The following is a 14,724-nucleotide window of genomic DNA, read 5'->3' as shown; positions in this document are numbered from 1 at the left end:
CTTGCCAAAAAAAAAATTCCCAAACCTGAAGTAAAAAAAAAACAAACGCAAGGATAGTGATCACAATCTCAGACAAAGCAAATGCAAAAAAATAGATCTAATTAAAGAGGGAGAGTCCATTTTGCTAAAAGGTACCACAGACAATGAAGTAATATATTAAAAAAAAATTATAGCAAGTTTCTCTGATAATTCTCTATATATTTGAGAAATGAGGCCTTTAAGTCAAATTTATAAAAAAAAAAAAAAAAGGAAAAAAAAGATAAGAGTGATTCCCCAAATGATAAATGGTCAAAGGATATGAACAGGCAGTTTTCAGAAGAAGAAATCAAAATTATATGTAGTTTTATGAAAAATGCTCTAAATCACTATTGATTAGAGAAATGCAAATTAATATAACTCTGAGGTATACCTATCAGATTTATGGAGAACAGAAGAACCAAACAGGAGATAGAGAACATTATGAAAAGCAAAATGGATAATTTTGATTACATTAAATTGAAAAGTTTTTGCACAAACAAAGCCAGTGCAACTAAGATTAGAAGGAAGGTAGAAAATTGGGAAAGAATTTTTACAACCAGTCTCTCTGATAAAGGCCTCATTTCTAAAATATATAGAGAATTAAGACAAATTTATAAGAACACAAGCCATATCCCAATTGATAAATGGTCAAAGGATATGACAGACAGTTCTCAGATGAAGAAATTAAAGCCATCTATAGTCATATGAAAAAACGCTCTAAATTGTTATTGATTAGAGAAATGCAAATCAAAACAACTCTGAGGTACCACATCACACCTATCAGATTGGCCAACATGACAAAACAGGAAAATGATAAATGTTGGAGAAGATGTGGGAAAATTGGAACACTGATAACATTGTTGGTGGAGTTGTGAAATGATCCAACCATTTTGGAGACTATGCCAAAGGGCTACAAAAATGTGCATACCCTTTGATCCAGCAATAGCACTTCTAGGGCTATATACCAAAGAGATCAAACAAAGGGGAAAAGGACCTACATGTACAACCAATATTCATAGCAGCTCTTTTTGTGGTGGCAAAGAATTGGAAATTGAGAGGATGCCCATCAACTGGGGAATGGCTGAGCAAGGTGTGGTATATGAATGTAATGGAATACTGTTGTTCTATAAGAAATGATGAACAGGCTGACTTCAGAAAAACCTGGAAAGACTTATATGGTCTGATGCTGAGTGAAGTGAGCAGAACCAAGAGGACTTTGTACACAATAACAGCCATGTTATGCAATGACTAATATTGTTAAACTGAACCCTTCTCAGCATTACCAGGATCTAAGACATCTCCAGAGGCCTCGGGATGGAAAATGCTGTCCACATCCAAAGAAAGAACTATGGAAGTCGAATCGCTATTACTTATTTTTACCTTCTGTTGAGTTTTGTTTCATCTTTCTGATGGTTCCTCGTATTGGTTTTAATTTTTACTTACAACTTCACTAATGTGAGAATATGTTTCATGGGTATGTAAATGTAAAGCCTATATCAGATTGTGCGCCGTCTTGGGGAGAGTCGGGGGGAGGAAGGGGGAGAAAAATTTTCGACTCAAAAGCATATGGAAGTGATTGTTGATAAATCAAAATAAATTAATAAAATTTTTTTAAAAAGGAAAAAAAATATAACTCTGAGGTACCACCTCACACCTATCAGAAGTGACAAATGCTGGAAAAGATAAGGAAAAACAGGTACACTAATAAACTACTGGTGGAGTTGTGAACCAGTCCAAGCATTTTGGAGAAAAACCTGAAACCATGTTCAAAGAGTTATAAAACTGTGACTATCCTTTGACCCAGCAATATCATACTAGATTTGTACCCCAAAAGGATCAAATAAAAAGGAAAAGAACTTATGTGTACAAAAGTATTTACAGCAGCTATTTTTGTGTACAAAAATATTTATAGCAGCTATTTTGGCATAGAATTGGAAAATTGAAGAGATACTAATCAATTGAGGAAATGGCTTTGGCATATGATTGTAATGGAGTGCTACTGTGCTATAAGAAATAATGCGAGGAGGAATGTTTTCAGGGAAAAAAAAACATAACAAGACCTCTATGAAGTGGTGCAAAGTGAAGTAAGAACTGGGAGATCATTGCGCACACTTAACAACAATGCTGCAATGGTGATCAACTGCAAAAGACTTGGCCTATCTGATCAGTACAATGATCTAGAACAATTCCAAAAGACTCGTGATGAAAAAAGTGCTACCCAACACAATTTAGACATAAAGGGTGATACTATAAGCAAAGTAGGAAAACAAAGAATAGTTTACCTGTCAGATCTATGGAGAATGGAAGAATTTGTGACCAGACAAGAGATAGGGAACATTATGAAATGCAAAATGGATCATTTTGATCACATTCAATTAAAAAGGTTTTGCACAAACATAGCCAATGCATTCAAGATTAGAAGGAAAGCAGAAAGTTGGGGAATTATTTTTACAGCCAATGTCTCTGATAAAGGCCTCATCTCTAAACTATATAGAGAACTGAGTCCAATTTATAAGAATACAAGCCATTCTCCAATTGATAAATGGTCAAAGGATACAAACAGGCAGTTTTCAGATGAAGAAATTAAATCTATCTATAATCACATGAAAAAATTCTCTAAATCACTATTGATAAGAGAAACACAAATTAAAACAACTCTGAGGTACCATGACACACCTATCAAATTAGCTAACATGACAAAACAGGAAAATTATAAATGTTGGAGAAGATGTGGGAAAAGTGGAACACTAATGCATTGTTGGTGGAGTTGTGAACTGATCCAACCATTCTGGAAAGAAATTTGGAACTATGGCCAAAGGGCTATAAAATTGTGCATACCCTTTGATCCAGAAATACCACTACTAGGTCTGTATCCCAAAGAGAGCATAAAAAAAAACCATTAAAATGGGAAAAGGAACCACATGTACAAAAATGTTAATAGCAGCTCTTTTCCTGGTGGCAAAGAATTGGGCATTGAAGGGATGCTCATCAATTGGGGAATGGCTGAACAAGCTGTGGTATATAAATGTAATGGAATACTACTGTTCCATAAGAATTGATGAGCAGGCTGATTTCAGAAAAACCTGGAAACACTTGCATGAACTGATGTGAACACTGTACATAGTAACAACAACATTTTGTGATGACCGACCTTGATAGACTTAGCTCTTCTCAGCAATGCAGTGATCTAAGACAGTTCCAAAAGACTTGTTATGGAAAATGCTATCCACATCTAGAGAAGGAACTATGGAGTCTGAATGCAGATTGAAGCATACTATTTCCTCTTTTTTTTGTTTGTTTTTTTTCTTTCTTGTGGCTTTCCCCTTTTGTTCTGATTCTTCTTTCACAGCATGACTAATGTGGAAATATGTTTAATATGATTCTACACATATAGCCTATATCAGATTACACGCTGTCTTGGGGAAGGGGAGGGGGATTTGGAACTCAAAATCTTATAAAAGTGAGTGTTAAAAGCTAAAAATAAATTTTAAAAAATTTAAATGCTATGCAACTTGAGAGAGAGAACTGATGAACTCTGAGTGTAAATCAAAATATCATTTTCTCACTATTTTTTGTGATATAGCTAATATTGAAATATATTTTACATGATTACACATGTATAATTGATATCATTTGCTTGCTTTCTCACTGGGTAGAGTAGGAGAGAGAGAGAATTTGGAACTCAAAATTTTTAAAAAATGAATTATAAAACAAATAGATGGTTTTTTTTTTTAACAAATAGAGACAAATTGCAATTCTCTATCAGTGAAGGGAGTACCTATGCTGAGGAAATCATAGAACCTTGAAGTAAGTATGATTAAACAGGCTTTTGTATGCTGGCCAAGGAACCTAAACTGTCATGCATCACTATTTATGTAAGAGAGAAAATACATTCTGAATTTCAAACAAGTATCTTAAAAAAGAAACTCTTGGAGCTACAATTCCTCTGGTAAGTTAAGAACTACCTGTGTATGTTCAAATACATCTGGGTTTGTTGCTTAAAAAAAATTCATTCTGAATCACAGAATCTCAGTTACAAGGGACTTCAGAGGCTTCTATGTCTAATCTGTACCTAGAAGGAAAATCCCTCCATAGTATACCTGACAAGTGGCCACCTAACCTTCAATTAGCAATATCACATAGTAGAAAAGGCACTAGAGGGGGCAGCTAGGTGGCACAGTGGATAGAGCACCGGCCCTGAAGTTAGGAGGACCTCAGTTCAAGTCTGGCCTCAGACCAAACACTTGACACTTACTAGCTGTGTGACCCTGGGCAATTCACTTAACCCAAATTGCCTTAAAAAAAAAAAAGAGGGGCAGCTAGGGGTGGATAGAGCACCGGCCCTGAAGTCAGGAGGACCTGAGTTCAAATCTGGCCTCAGACCAAACACTTGACACTTAACTAGCTGTGTGACCCTGGACAAGTCACTTAACCCCAATTGCCTAAAAAGTAAAATAATAATAATAATATAATAATAATAATAATAATAATAATAATAATAATAATAATAATAATAATAAAAATTTAAAAAAGAAAAAGAAAAGGCACTGGATTGGAAGTCAAAATACCTAGGTTCAAATCCTGACTTTTCCATTTACTTCTTGTGTGCCCTTGGACAAGTCAGTGCACTTCTTATCACTTTTGTGGGTCAAAGATTTAGAGCTGGAAGGAGCCTGAGAGGTCATCTAGTCCAGCCTTCTCGTTATATAGTTGAGAAGTCTGAGGCTCAGAAAAATAAAGTGATGTAGCCCAGCTCACACAGCTAATTTTCGAGAACCGATTGTTCAATTTTTGGCATGAGCATTTATACCTTAGAAACTGGCAAATGATATAAATCAGAGCTTGATTTGTTTTATTGATTTTCTAGACTTAAGAAGGTAATAGAGAAATGTTAATAATGGAGATAAAACATTAAAGTGTGTTTTGTTTTCATTTCTTTTTCCCTGGAAAGATGGCTGTTAAACATTTACCAGTACATCCCCAGGTGTGAATTGAGAGGCTCTTGTATAAGATGCAAAGGTGGAAGAGATTTTAGAAATCATCTAATTCAACTTACCATTTTATGGATAAAGAAGGAATATGACTGTGAGACAAGTCATGGCTAGCTTTATGACCCTGGAGAAGTCATTTAACCTCTGTCTGCCTCAGCTTCCTCAGCTATAAAATTGGGGTAATAATATCATCTACTTCTCAGGGTTGTTGTGAGTATCAAATGAGAATATTTGTGAAGTACTTAGCAAAGTGCCTGGCACATAGCGGGCACTTAATAAATACCTATTCAGATTTCAGAAAAACCTGGAAAGACTTACATGAACTGATGCTAAGTGAAATGAGCAGAACCAGGAGATCATTGTACACAGTAATAGCAACACTGTGTGATGATCAATTGTGATTGACAACTCTTCTCAGCAAAACAATGATCCAAAATAATTCCAAAAGACTCATGATGGAAAATGTTATCCACAGCCAGAGGAAGAACTGATAAAGTCTGAAGGCAGATGGAAGCATACTATTTTCACTTTTTTTTGGTTTTTTTTCATGTTTTTTTTTCCCTTCTGTTCTATTCCTTTTTTCACAACATGATTAATGTGGAAATACATTTTACATCATTACACATGTATAACTTATATCAGATTGCTTGCCACCTTGGGAAGCAGGGAGGGGAAGAAGGGAGGGAGAAAAATTTGGAACTCAAAATCTTTTAAAAAATGAAAGTTGAAAATTGTCTTTATGTGTATTGGAAAAAATAAAATACTATTAAGTTCAAAAAATGCCTATTAAATATAAGTTTGATCTAAATCTTAGAGAATTGGACATATTTATTTTATTTGGATCAAATTTATGATTTCATTGGTGTAGGGTCCTCCCAACAAGGATATTCCCTCTAGTGATACAGATCAGAACAGATCTGTCTTAGGATCTACATCTTATATTTACTATGAAATTTATAATCTTAAAGAGTTGCCTAAGACACCGACAGATTAAGTGATTTATACATACAGCTTTTAAAAAATTAAAGGGCATGAAATTTAATTTAAAAAAATTTTTTCCTTTGTGACATTACTACCAAAAAGAGACTTTATGGTTTATTGCATAGACCCATTTCCTCTAAAATATACAGAAATATCTTATTGCTTGACTATTAGCCCTGGGAGGCTTTTATGCAACCCGGGCTATTTCCCCTGTGTAAATGGTAATCACTATGCCTGAGATGTCTCCTCTCTCTGAGCTCTTCTCATTTGCCAGAATTACTTCTCTCTCTTATATGGAAGCTTAATTTTAATCCTAAATTCATGAGCTACAATCATGGGAACCATAGCCCTGTTGAAAACTGAAGCTGTCAATTCACCGCCATAAAAGGAAGGGAAAGACAAGCAAGGCTTGGAAAAAGAGAAATTAGTTGCAAACAAACTCCATGTGCCCTCCAGGTACAAGCAGATGACAGACTGATATGTCTGCAATGAGGCAGGTAAAGAAACAACAATATTCATTACATCTTGACTACATGGGCCTTTGGACGATGCTGAAACAGCTCTGGATGGTAGAAGGGGGTTTAGTTTTCCTTTTCCTGATATACTCACCCCAAAGAGTAAAGACGACATTGCTTGTTTTGGATTTGATGAACCAAGCTGAATTTCTCATCAAGACAGATGGGCCAAGGCTTCTTTATGCTTCCAGAATCACTCATCAGGCCACTCGGGACCAAGTGGTTGCATGAAATCTGTGAAGGTCACATATTTTTAAGAGACATTTTAAGTCAAAACTGTATGTGTTTTTACTTATAGCCCCTAAAAGCTATAGGAGTATAGCTTCCTCATCAAGGGAGATATCCATTCTTGGGAGATCTAGAATGGAAACAGGTAAAAGGGAGGGAGTACAATATTTTAAATGCTTAAAAAAAACCCCTAAATGCAAAGAATAGAGGGAGCCTGAAGGGGCTCTGCTCCTAAAAGTTTAGGTTGGGTTTGGGAAATAGAGGGAAATATTTGTTTTGTTGCAATGACTTTTGGTAAGGAGTTGATAGGAAGGAAAACATGTTTTAAAATACTATTGAAGGAGCATTTTAACTGTAACCTAGAGGAAGCTGAGTAGAATAGGACTTTAGACTTGGTAGAGGCCAGCTTGTAAATTCAATTCAATTCATCGAAGCATTTATTAATCATAATTTACAGTATTAATATATAATATTGATAAATGATCAGAATTTATTAAGCATCAGATACCATGTTGGGTGCTATGGGCACAAAAAGACAAAAACAGTCCCTGCCCTCAAGGAGTTTACAGTCTACTGGCATGTAAATTCCTGTTTTTACATATGAGAATACAGAAAGCCAGAGAGGTCAAAGACATGGCTAATGTCATGCAGGTAATAAGTGCCAAGGTCAGAATTTGACCCAGGTCCTCTGACGCCAAATCTGTTGCACTTGCCACGATACCATTATCCCTGTCTTATAACTGAAGTAACTAAGGCCCAGGGAAATTAAGTGACTTATTCAAAGTTTCTTGTTGATGTTGAGTCATTTTTCAAGCAATGTCTTCGTGACCCCATTTGGGGTTTTCTTGGCAATGATTCTAAAGTAGTTTGCCCATTCCCTTATCTAGCTCATTTTGCAGATGAGGAAACTGAGGCATACAGGGTTAAATGACTTGCCCAGGGCACACATCTAGTAAGTGTCTGAGGCCAGATTAGAAAGATGAGTCTTTCTGACTTCAGTCCCAGAGCTCTATAGAATCTGTGCATGTTTCCTGAGGGTAGCATGATCCAAGTGAGAACATTTTCTTTGAAAATAAAATTACTAAACTCTTCTGTAAAATAAATTTAAGAGGGATAATTTATGGAACTCTCTGTTCTGCTGGACTGGGGATACCTCCCATGGAGGTGGACATATGCTCAGGTACATTCTGTGGGACATGTGTTCTAATCCCTTGCTAAAAGACATGTATCTTAAGCAACTCCTAATTGGGCACCAGTTGTGTCAGAGATTGATTAACCACAGAATCAGGAGAAGCTGATTTGGTGGGTTCAAAAGGCACTGAGGAGAAATATCTCTCTCCCCCTCCTCCTCCTCCTCCCTCCTTTATCCTTTAGGATTTCCAGAAGACAGAAAGGGAGTTCTCCTCTCCTCTCTAGCCACCTCATAAGCACATATTCCATAAAAAAAAAAGGATCAAAGCATTTATCCAGTTCTGTGAAAGATACCCCAGTCCAATAGATAAAAGGGATCCTCAGATCATTAGTGTTTCAAAATAAAGCAAGTAAGAAAACCAAAGAAAATGTGTATAAAAATGTGTATATAAAAAAAATTTCAACCTCTCTGATCTCAGCTGTACCCTAAGCAAACATGCTATTCATCTGGGGAGACTTTGAGCACTTACATGGCTTATACAGCTGCAGCCCTGAGAGCTAAAAGCAACATTTACTGTTGCCAAGATAGTGATCTTACCAAGCAGTGGTATGTTTTCTCAGCCTAGCAAGAAGTACAGCAAAATGCTTGACTTTCTAAGGAAGATCTATGAATTTAAGGCAACTCTAGCTACTTTCCAGAAGCCAAACATGTAAAATGCAAATTTTATTTTTAATGCTATGTTGTTTCTAAGTGCTTTGAAAAATACATAGTAATAGATAACCCCAGGCTTCTCTGAGACATCTGAAATATAGAAAAGGCACTTTGGGCTCAACTATCCTTGCACTAAATTGATTTTTCCAAAATTACAATAGAAGCACAGCTAATTATGTTGGTCTCATCAGATAACATAGCAAACTTCATTAATCTTTCTAATACTTGGAGGTTACCTGGCCAACCGCTCTTGCCACATATTTGTCAGGGAGTTAGTTCTAAGTACAGTTTTAAATTGGAGGTTTGGAGGAGGGGCCTGGGGACAGGTTAAGCAGGAATCTAGTAGAAATGCTGTAACCCCAGAATCATCTGTTGATTCTCTCCCCTTGTTCCCTGCTTTTTAAAAGTTTTTGTCTATTTTTTTCTATTGAAAACAAAACCAGAAATAAATACATATATATATATATATATATATATAAAATATATACATACACTACTTATGTAGAAAACCATGTTGAACACCCTTTATATACACACATATATAGCGTGTATATAGAAGTGGTTTTATATACACACTACTTGAACTAGTAGGGGCAGCTGGGTGGTGCAGGAAGACCTGAGTTCAAATCTCACCTCACCAACTGTGTAACCCTGGGCAAATAACTTACCTCTGCTTGCCTTTCTCTCCCCTCCCCACCACCCTCCGAGAGAACTTTCACTAGCACAAAGTATGTAAGGTATAAAAGAAAAAGCACTAGACTGGGGAAATCAGAAGGCTTAGATTCTAGTCCTTACGCTATAGCTCTGTGACCCTTAATAGCTCACTTAATTCAACAAGCATTTATTAAATATGTGCCAGGTGGCAAAATGTTGTGCTACCTCTCTGGGCCTCAGTTTCCTCTTTTGTAAAATGTGAGGGTTGGACAAGAGGACAGCTAAGATCCTTTCTGTATCTAATATTTCATGCATGTTCATGAAGTTTTATGAAGTGGGAAACTCAAACTTTTAACCATGGCCGAGAATAACCAGGGTTATTTTTCACTTAAATGAAAATTGCAGTATACAAGGGGTTGGAAAATGCATTTCTTTTCCTTCCACATATTTCATCTGACCAAGTACAGTTGTTGTCATTATTGGAAAGAAAAGTCCTCCATTCCAATATCTTTTTATGGCCCTACCTTCTCTCAAAGGATCACAATAAAACGAAGGAATTTCTTGGTCTTGTGCTTTTTATTATCATATTTTTCAAAAGCATTAACATCAAAGACCAACTGGGAACATTGGACAGTGTTTCCCAATTATAATTCTCCTACTTTAAAAAAAAAGCTAAATATTGTTTACTTTACTTTTCTGTATAAGATTTATAGTCAAGGATCCATGAAACTCCTTGTAAATAAATAAGTAAAACCAGAATAATGTGTTTATAAGCCAACTCAGATAATTAGTTTCTGTTTTCTTCAATTTCCCCCTTGCAATTTTAATCATAAAAAGTGGATGGATAGATAAAAAAGGCACACTCTAGAAAATAAACCTATGTGAACAAGCATTAATTAATTAATTGATAAGTTACTATTGTAACCTGCTTCATTTTTGTGTCCTGAATCTAAGAAGAGTAGGTAGAAAGAATGCTTGAAAAATTATACTCATTATGTAAAACACATTTCAAATACCATCATTATGTTTATGCTGTACCATTAACCAGAGGAGCTCAAGCGGAATCTATGGCTTAAAGAATGTTTTGTTTCAATTTCACAGACATCCCACTTCATTCAGTAGGCATAATCACAAAAAGTTACATGTATGTCAAATTTTTGGAAATCAAGTCAAATTTGAAATGTACTCAGTTCACCATTTAAAGCAAGGCTTCTTGATCTAGGGCTCATGAATTTGTTTCTCTTAATATTTAATAACATATTTCAATATAATTGGCTTGCTTTGTACTCCTATAAATTTTATTTTATAAATCAAAAATATTATTCTGAGAAGAGATCCATACATTGTATCAGATTGTCAAAGAAGTTTATAACAAAGAAAAAGGTTAAGAAACTCTCATTTAAAGGACCTCTGTCATATTAGATTGTTTACTGTCTTAGGAAGGAGAGAGAAAAAATTTGGAACTCAAAATTTTATAAAAATCAACGTTAAAAATTATCTTTACATGCAATTGAAAAAATAAGATACTTTTTTTTTTAAAGAAAACTGATGAGCAAGGTTCTTTCAGAAAAACCTGGGAAGACTTACATGAACTCATGCAAAGTGAAGTGATTATGACCAGGAGAACTTTGCACACAGTAGCAGCAATATTGTATGGATGATCGACTGTGAAAGACTTAGCTACTCTGATCAAGACCATGATCCAAGATGCTTCCCAAGGATCCATGATAAAAAATGCCATCCACCTCCAGAGAGAGAACTGATAAGCTCTGAATGCAAATTAAAGTATATTTTTAAATTTTTTTCTTTATTGTTTTATGTTTTGTTTTCTTTTGTAATATATAAAATTATGTAATATGGAAATACATTTTATATGACCTCACATGTATAATCAAAATCAAATTGCTTGCCTTCTCATGGAGTGGAGATGAGCTGGAGGGAGAAAATTTGGATCTCAATTTTTAAAAATTTTATTTTTTATTATTTTATTAATTTTATTAAAAAATTATTTTAAAAAATAATAACTACTAAGTTTTTATATGCAATTGGGAAATATTTAACCAAATAAAAAATAATTTTAAAAGTCTCTGTGATAGATCCTTGTATAAGGTTACCTTCCACAGGGTAAATCATCACTTCCTAATTTATAGTTTTATAAGCTTGTATTTTTATATATTGGGTTTTCTGAAAGCAGAGCACGTAGGAGCCTTGATGTAATCTTGGTTATTTTTCTTATTTAACTTCTGAAGGATAGGACCACAAAGCCTTCAACAACTTTTTTATTTTTTTTCTCCCCCTTTTCCTTTAAAACGATTTCTGTTGCTTGAAATCGCTATGTTATCATAGCCAGACACTCCCCAAGGCATGTTTCCTGAAGGCATATGGCTTGGGGAGCTGCCATCAGAGGTTGAACAGGAAGGCTTATCTGAAAATAGCACAGTCCTTATCGTGCTTCATGGCTTTATGTTTGCCAGCCTTCAATGTCTGACATTTCTCAGGACCTAGAAGAGTATAGAATCGTCTTTCCCACTTGAAGAAAATACTGCTTTCATTAACATGAGTGCAATATTATGCTGGATTAGCCAACAAGGTCTTATCTGAAAACTTGGATGGGCCTGCTGGTGTTTCATTAAAGTACAGGTAACAACATATGAAAAATAAGGCCTTAATGTATAGGAGAAATCCTCCTTCCCCTCTCCATAGCAAAATAATTCAGAAAAACATCACCACAAAATGACGTGGGTGGGATTCATTCAGCAGCATTAGAGGATTTATTGTTGTGTTGCCCATTAGAATTCTCCAGGGCTAACTGAGATAATTTTAAGTAACAGGGAGTTGTGTATTACTTCAGGCTTGCATGCTGTCATTGTTAAAATAGGTTCTAAATGAGGTGTTCCTGGTTAAAAAATTGAAAAAAAAAAAAGCTTTGCCATCCAGCATGTAGGAGGAATGGAAAGCACCAGTTAGCAAAAAATTCTAGAATTTCAGAACCATAGAATGTGGACCTATAATTAATTTATCTTATGTAATCTCAATGGGGGGGGTGGCAAAGGTAGGTGGCCCTGGAATCAGGAGGACCTCAGTTCAAATCTGGCCTCAGACATTTAGTAGCTAAGTGACCATGGCCAAGTCACTTAACCCTTTTTGCCTCAGTTTCCTCATCTTTAAAATGAGCTAAAAAAGTAAATGATGAAGTACTCCAGTATCTTGGCCAAGAAAACCCCAGAACAGGTCGCCAAGAGTCAGACATGACTTTAAATGATTCAACCACAACACATCTCAATTGGACGCTCATTGCTTTATAATAATGCTTTATCCTTCCCTGATTGAATCTATCACACTCTCCATTACTGATTGTTTCTGGTCTTCTCTCCCTACATTCCCTCAGCAGAGGACCCCACCTCCTACTTTACTGAGAAATAGAGACTGTCCTTCATGACTCCCTAATCTATCTCTTGCCTTGGTGGCTTCCCACAAATAGTCCTGCAGGCCTGGGATGCACTCTTTCCCTTATCTCTTCTTCTTAGAATCCTAAACTTCCTTCAAAGCTCAGTTCCCATGTCCCTTTTTTCATGCCCTTAATTGTTCTTTACTCAAATGTTCTTGTATTTGCATTTACTCATCCATAGCGTTATATCTTCCAATTGAAAGTAAGCAGTTTGAAGGTATTTTGCACCCATAGGGCCTAGCCTGGTGCCTAGTATGTATTAAGTACTTCACAATTATTTGTTTAATTGAATTGACCAGAGACTCAGGGAATTTGAGTTAATTATCTGTCACAAGCAATCTCCCTCATCAATTTCTCTTGCTTTTGCTCTGGTACCTAAAAATTAAAGACAGAGTAACCAATTGTCCTTGTATATCGCTGCTGTTTGCAAAAGCCTGGTCCAGTCTTGGGGGTCTAACCTAGTTTCTTTAGAAGCAGGACACTAAATAACAGCCCTCTAGAAACACACTAATTCCAGCACTGTCTGACTGTTCAGTTTACATTTGCTTCTGTTGGGTCCCAAGACATAAAATATTTTTATTGTGGGGGCCATTCAGGAGATAATTTCGAGAGCTTTCTGGTTGGCAAAATGCAGGCACACGAATGGGAATTGCAAAGTAAAAATAGCTAACTTACAACACTTCACAATAACTCTGTGAGATAAACACTATTATTGCTTTCATTTTTCAAATAGGGAAACTGAGGTAATGAGATGGTTATATGATTTGCAAAGGATTCTTGTCTAAAGCAGGATTAGAGCAACTTTATCCATTAGGCCACATTGCTCCATATGATAAGGTGTAGACAGTAGAAATGATTCTTATTGAGTGAATAATTGGACCCACCCTAGATTATTGTAAATATATTCAACAATTACTATAAAACTATTGATTTAAAGGGCAGCTAAGTGGCAAAGTGGATAGAGCCCTGGGCTCTATCCTCATGAGTTCAAATTCGGCCTCAGAGGCTTACTGGCTATGTGACCCTGGGCAAGCCTATTTGCCTCAGTGTCCTCATTTGTAAAATGAGCAGGAGAAGGAAATGGCAAATCACTCCAATATCTTTGCCAAGAAAACCCCAAATGGGGTCATGAAGAGTAGGACGTGACTGAAATGACTCAACAATTGATTTTAAGCTATGTTCCTTAAGAACTATTTTTTTTAATTTAATAAAGGTTTCTTTAAAACTACGTCGGATTTGGAGTCAGGAGAGCTGGTTCTGCTACTAAATTAGCTATGGGACCTCATACAACTCACTTAGCTCCTCTAGTTTTAGTTACTTCATCAGCAAAATGAGGAGACTGGAATAAATAAAATATAAGGTTTCTTCCAATTCTACAGTTCTATGAGTCTATGATTTATTCCTTAGGCTGTTTATTTTTAAAATGGTTTTCTCTCTTGGGCCATCAACCATAAGAACAACCTGACAGGAGCTTGAAAGGATCATTTCATACTTCCAAGAGCTTTTATGTGTTTTTTTTTAAAGCTACTTGAAGACATGTAGTTGGAGGGTTTATTTTATTTTATTTTTGTAGCAGAGCCTATGGTTCCCAGATCCAATTCATAACAGCTTCCATCTTCCCCTAGGGTGTTTCAAAGGCTTCACTAAGCTGGAGTTAAGAACTTAAGCTTTCTCATCCTTCATGTAAAATCAAGAGATAAAATGACAGCACCATGGAGAGATTAAACAATTCTAATTAAAATACAGAAATAACTTTCAAGTCCAAGTATCCAACAGGTTGATTTGTGGCAAGCTAAGTTGAAATTCTGTAGAGGGATTAATTTATCATCCCATTACTCATAATTAAATGTCTAATTCAGGTAGCTTTTACTTTCTCTGTGAATGAAAAAAAAAGATTAAAGTTCTTATGATTTTCTGATTATGCTATATGAGAAGAGAAAAGGATACCCCCTTCCTCCAAAAGCTGGTCTTCTAGAACTCAGAAACAAGGGCCACTAAACTATACATACAGATCCCTGCCTGTACACATTGACTTAGAAAACCACT

General features: G+C 35.7%; 1 protein-coding gene across 2 annotated transcripts in view; it reads right to left on the bottom strand.

Annotated features, from left to right (window-relative positions):
• Nucleotides 1-14,724, bottom strand: part of METTL24 (methyltransferase like 24) — a 207,670-nt gene that overhangs the window by 140,056 nt on the left and 52,890 nt on the right. For both annotated transcript variants that reach the window (XM_021008076.2, XM_021008073.2), the window contains exon 3: nucleotides 6,600-6,739. In XM_021008076.2, coding sequence (XP_020863735.1) covers nucleotides 6,600-6,739 — 140 coding nt within the window. The remainder of the gene's footprint in view (nucleotides 1-6,599; nucleotides 6,740-14,724) is intronic.

Source organism: Phascolarctos cinereus, unplaced genomic scaffold (genome assembly GCF_003287225.1).
Source record: "Phascolarctos cinereus isolate Bilbo 61053 unplaced genomic scaffold, phaCin_HiC Scaffold_5;HRSCAF=322, whole genome shotgun sequence".
Lineage (NCBI taxonomy): Eukaryota > Metazoa > Chordata > Mammalia > Diprotodontia > Phascolarctidae > Phascolarctos > Phascolarctos cinereus.
This window is presented reverse-complemented; position numbering and strand designations above follow the sequence as displayed.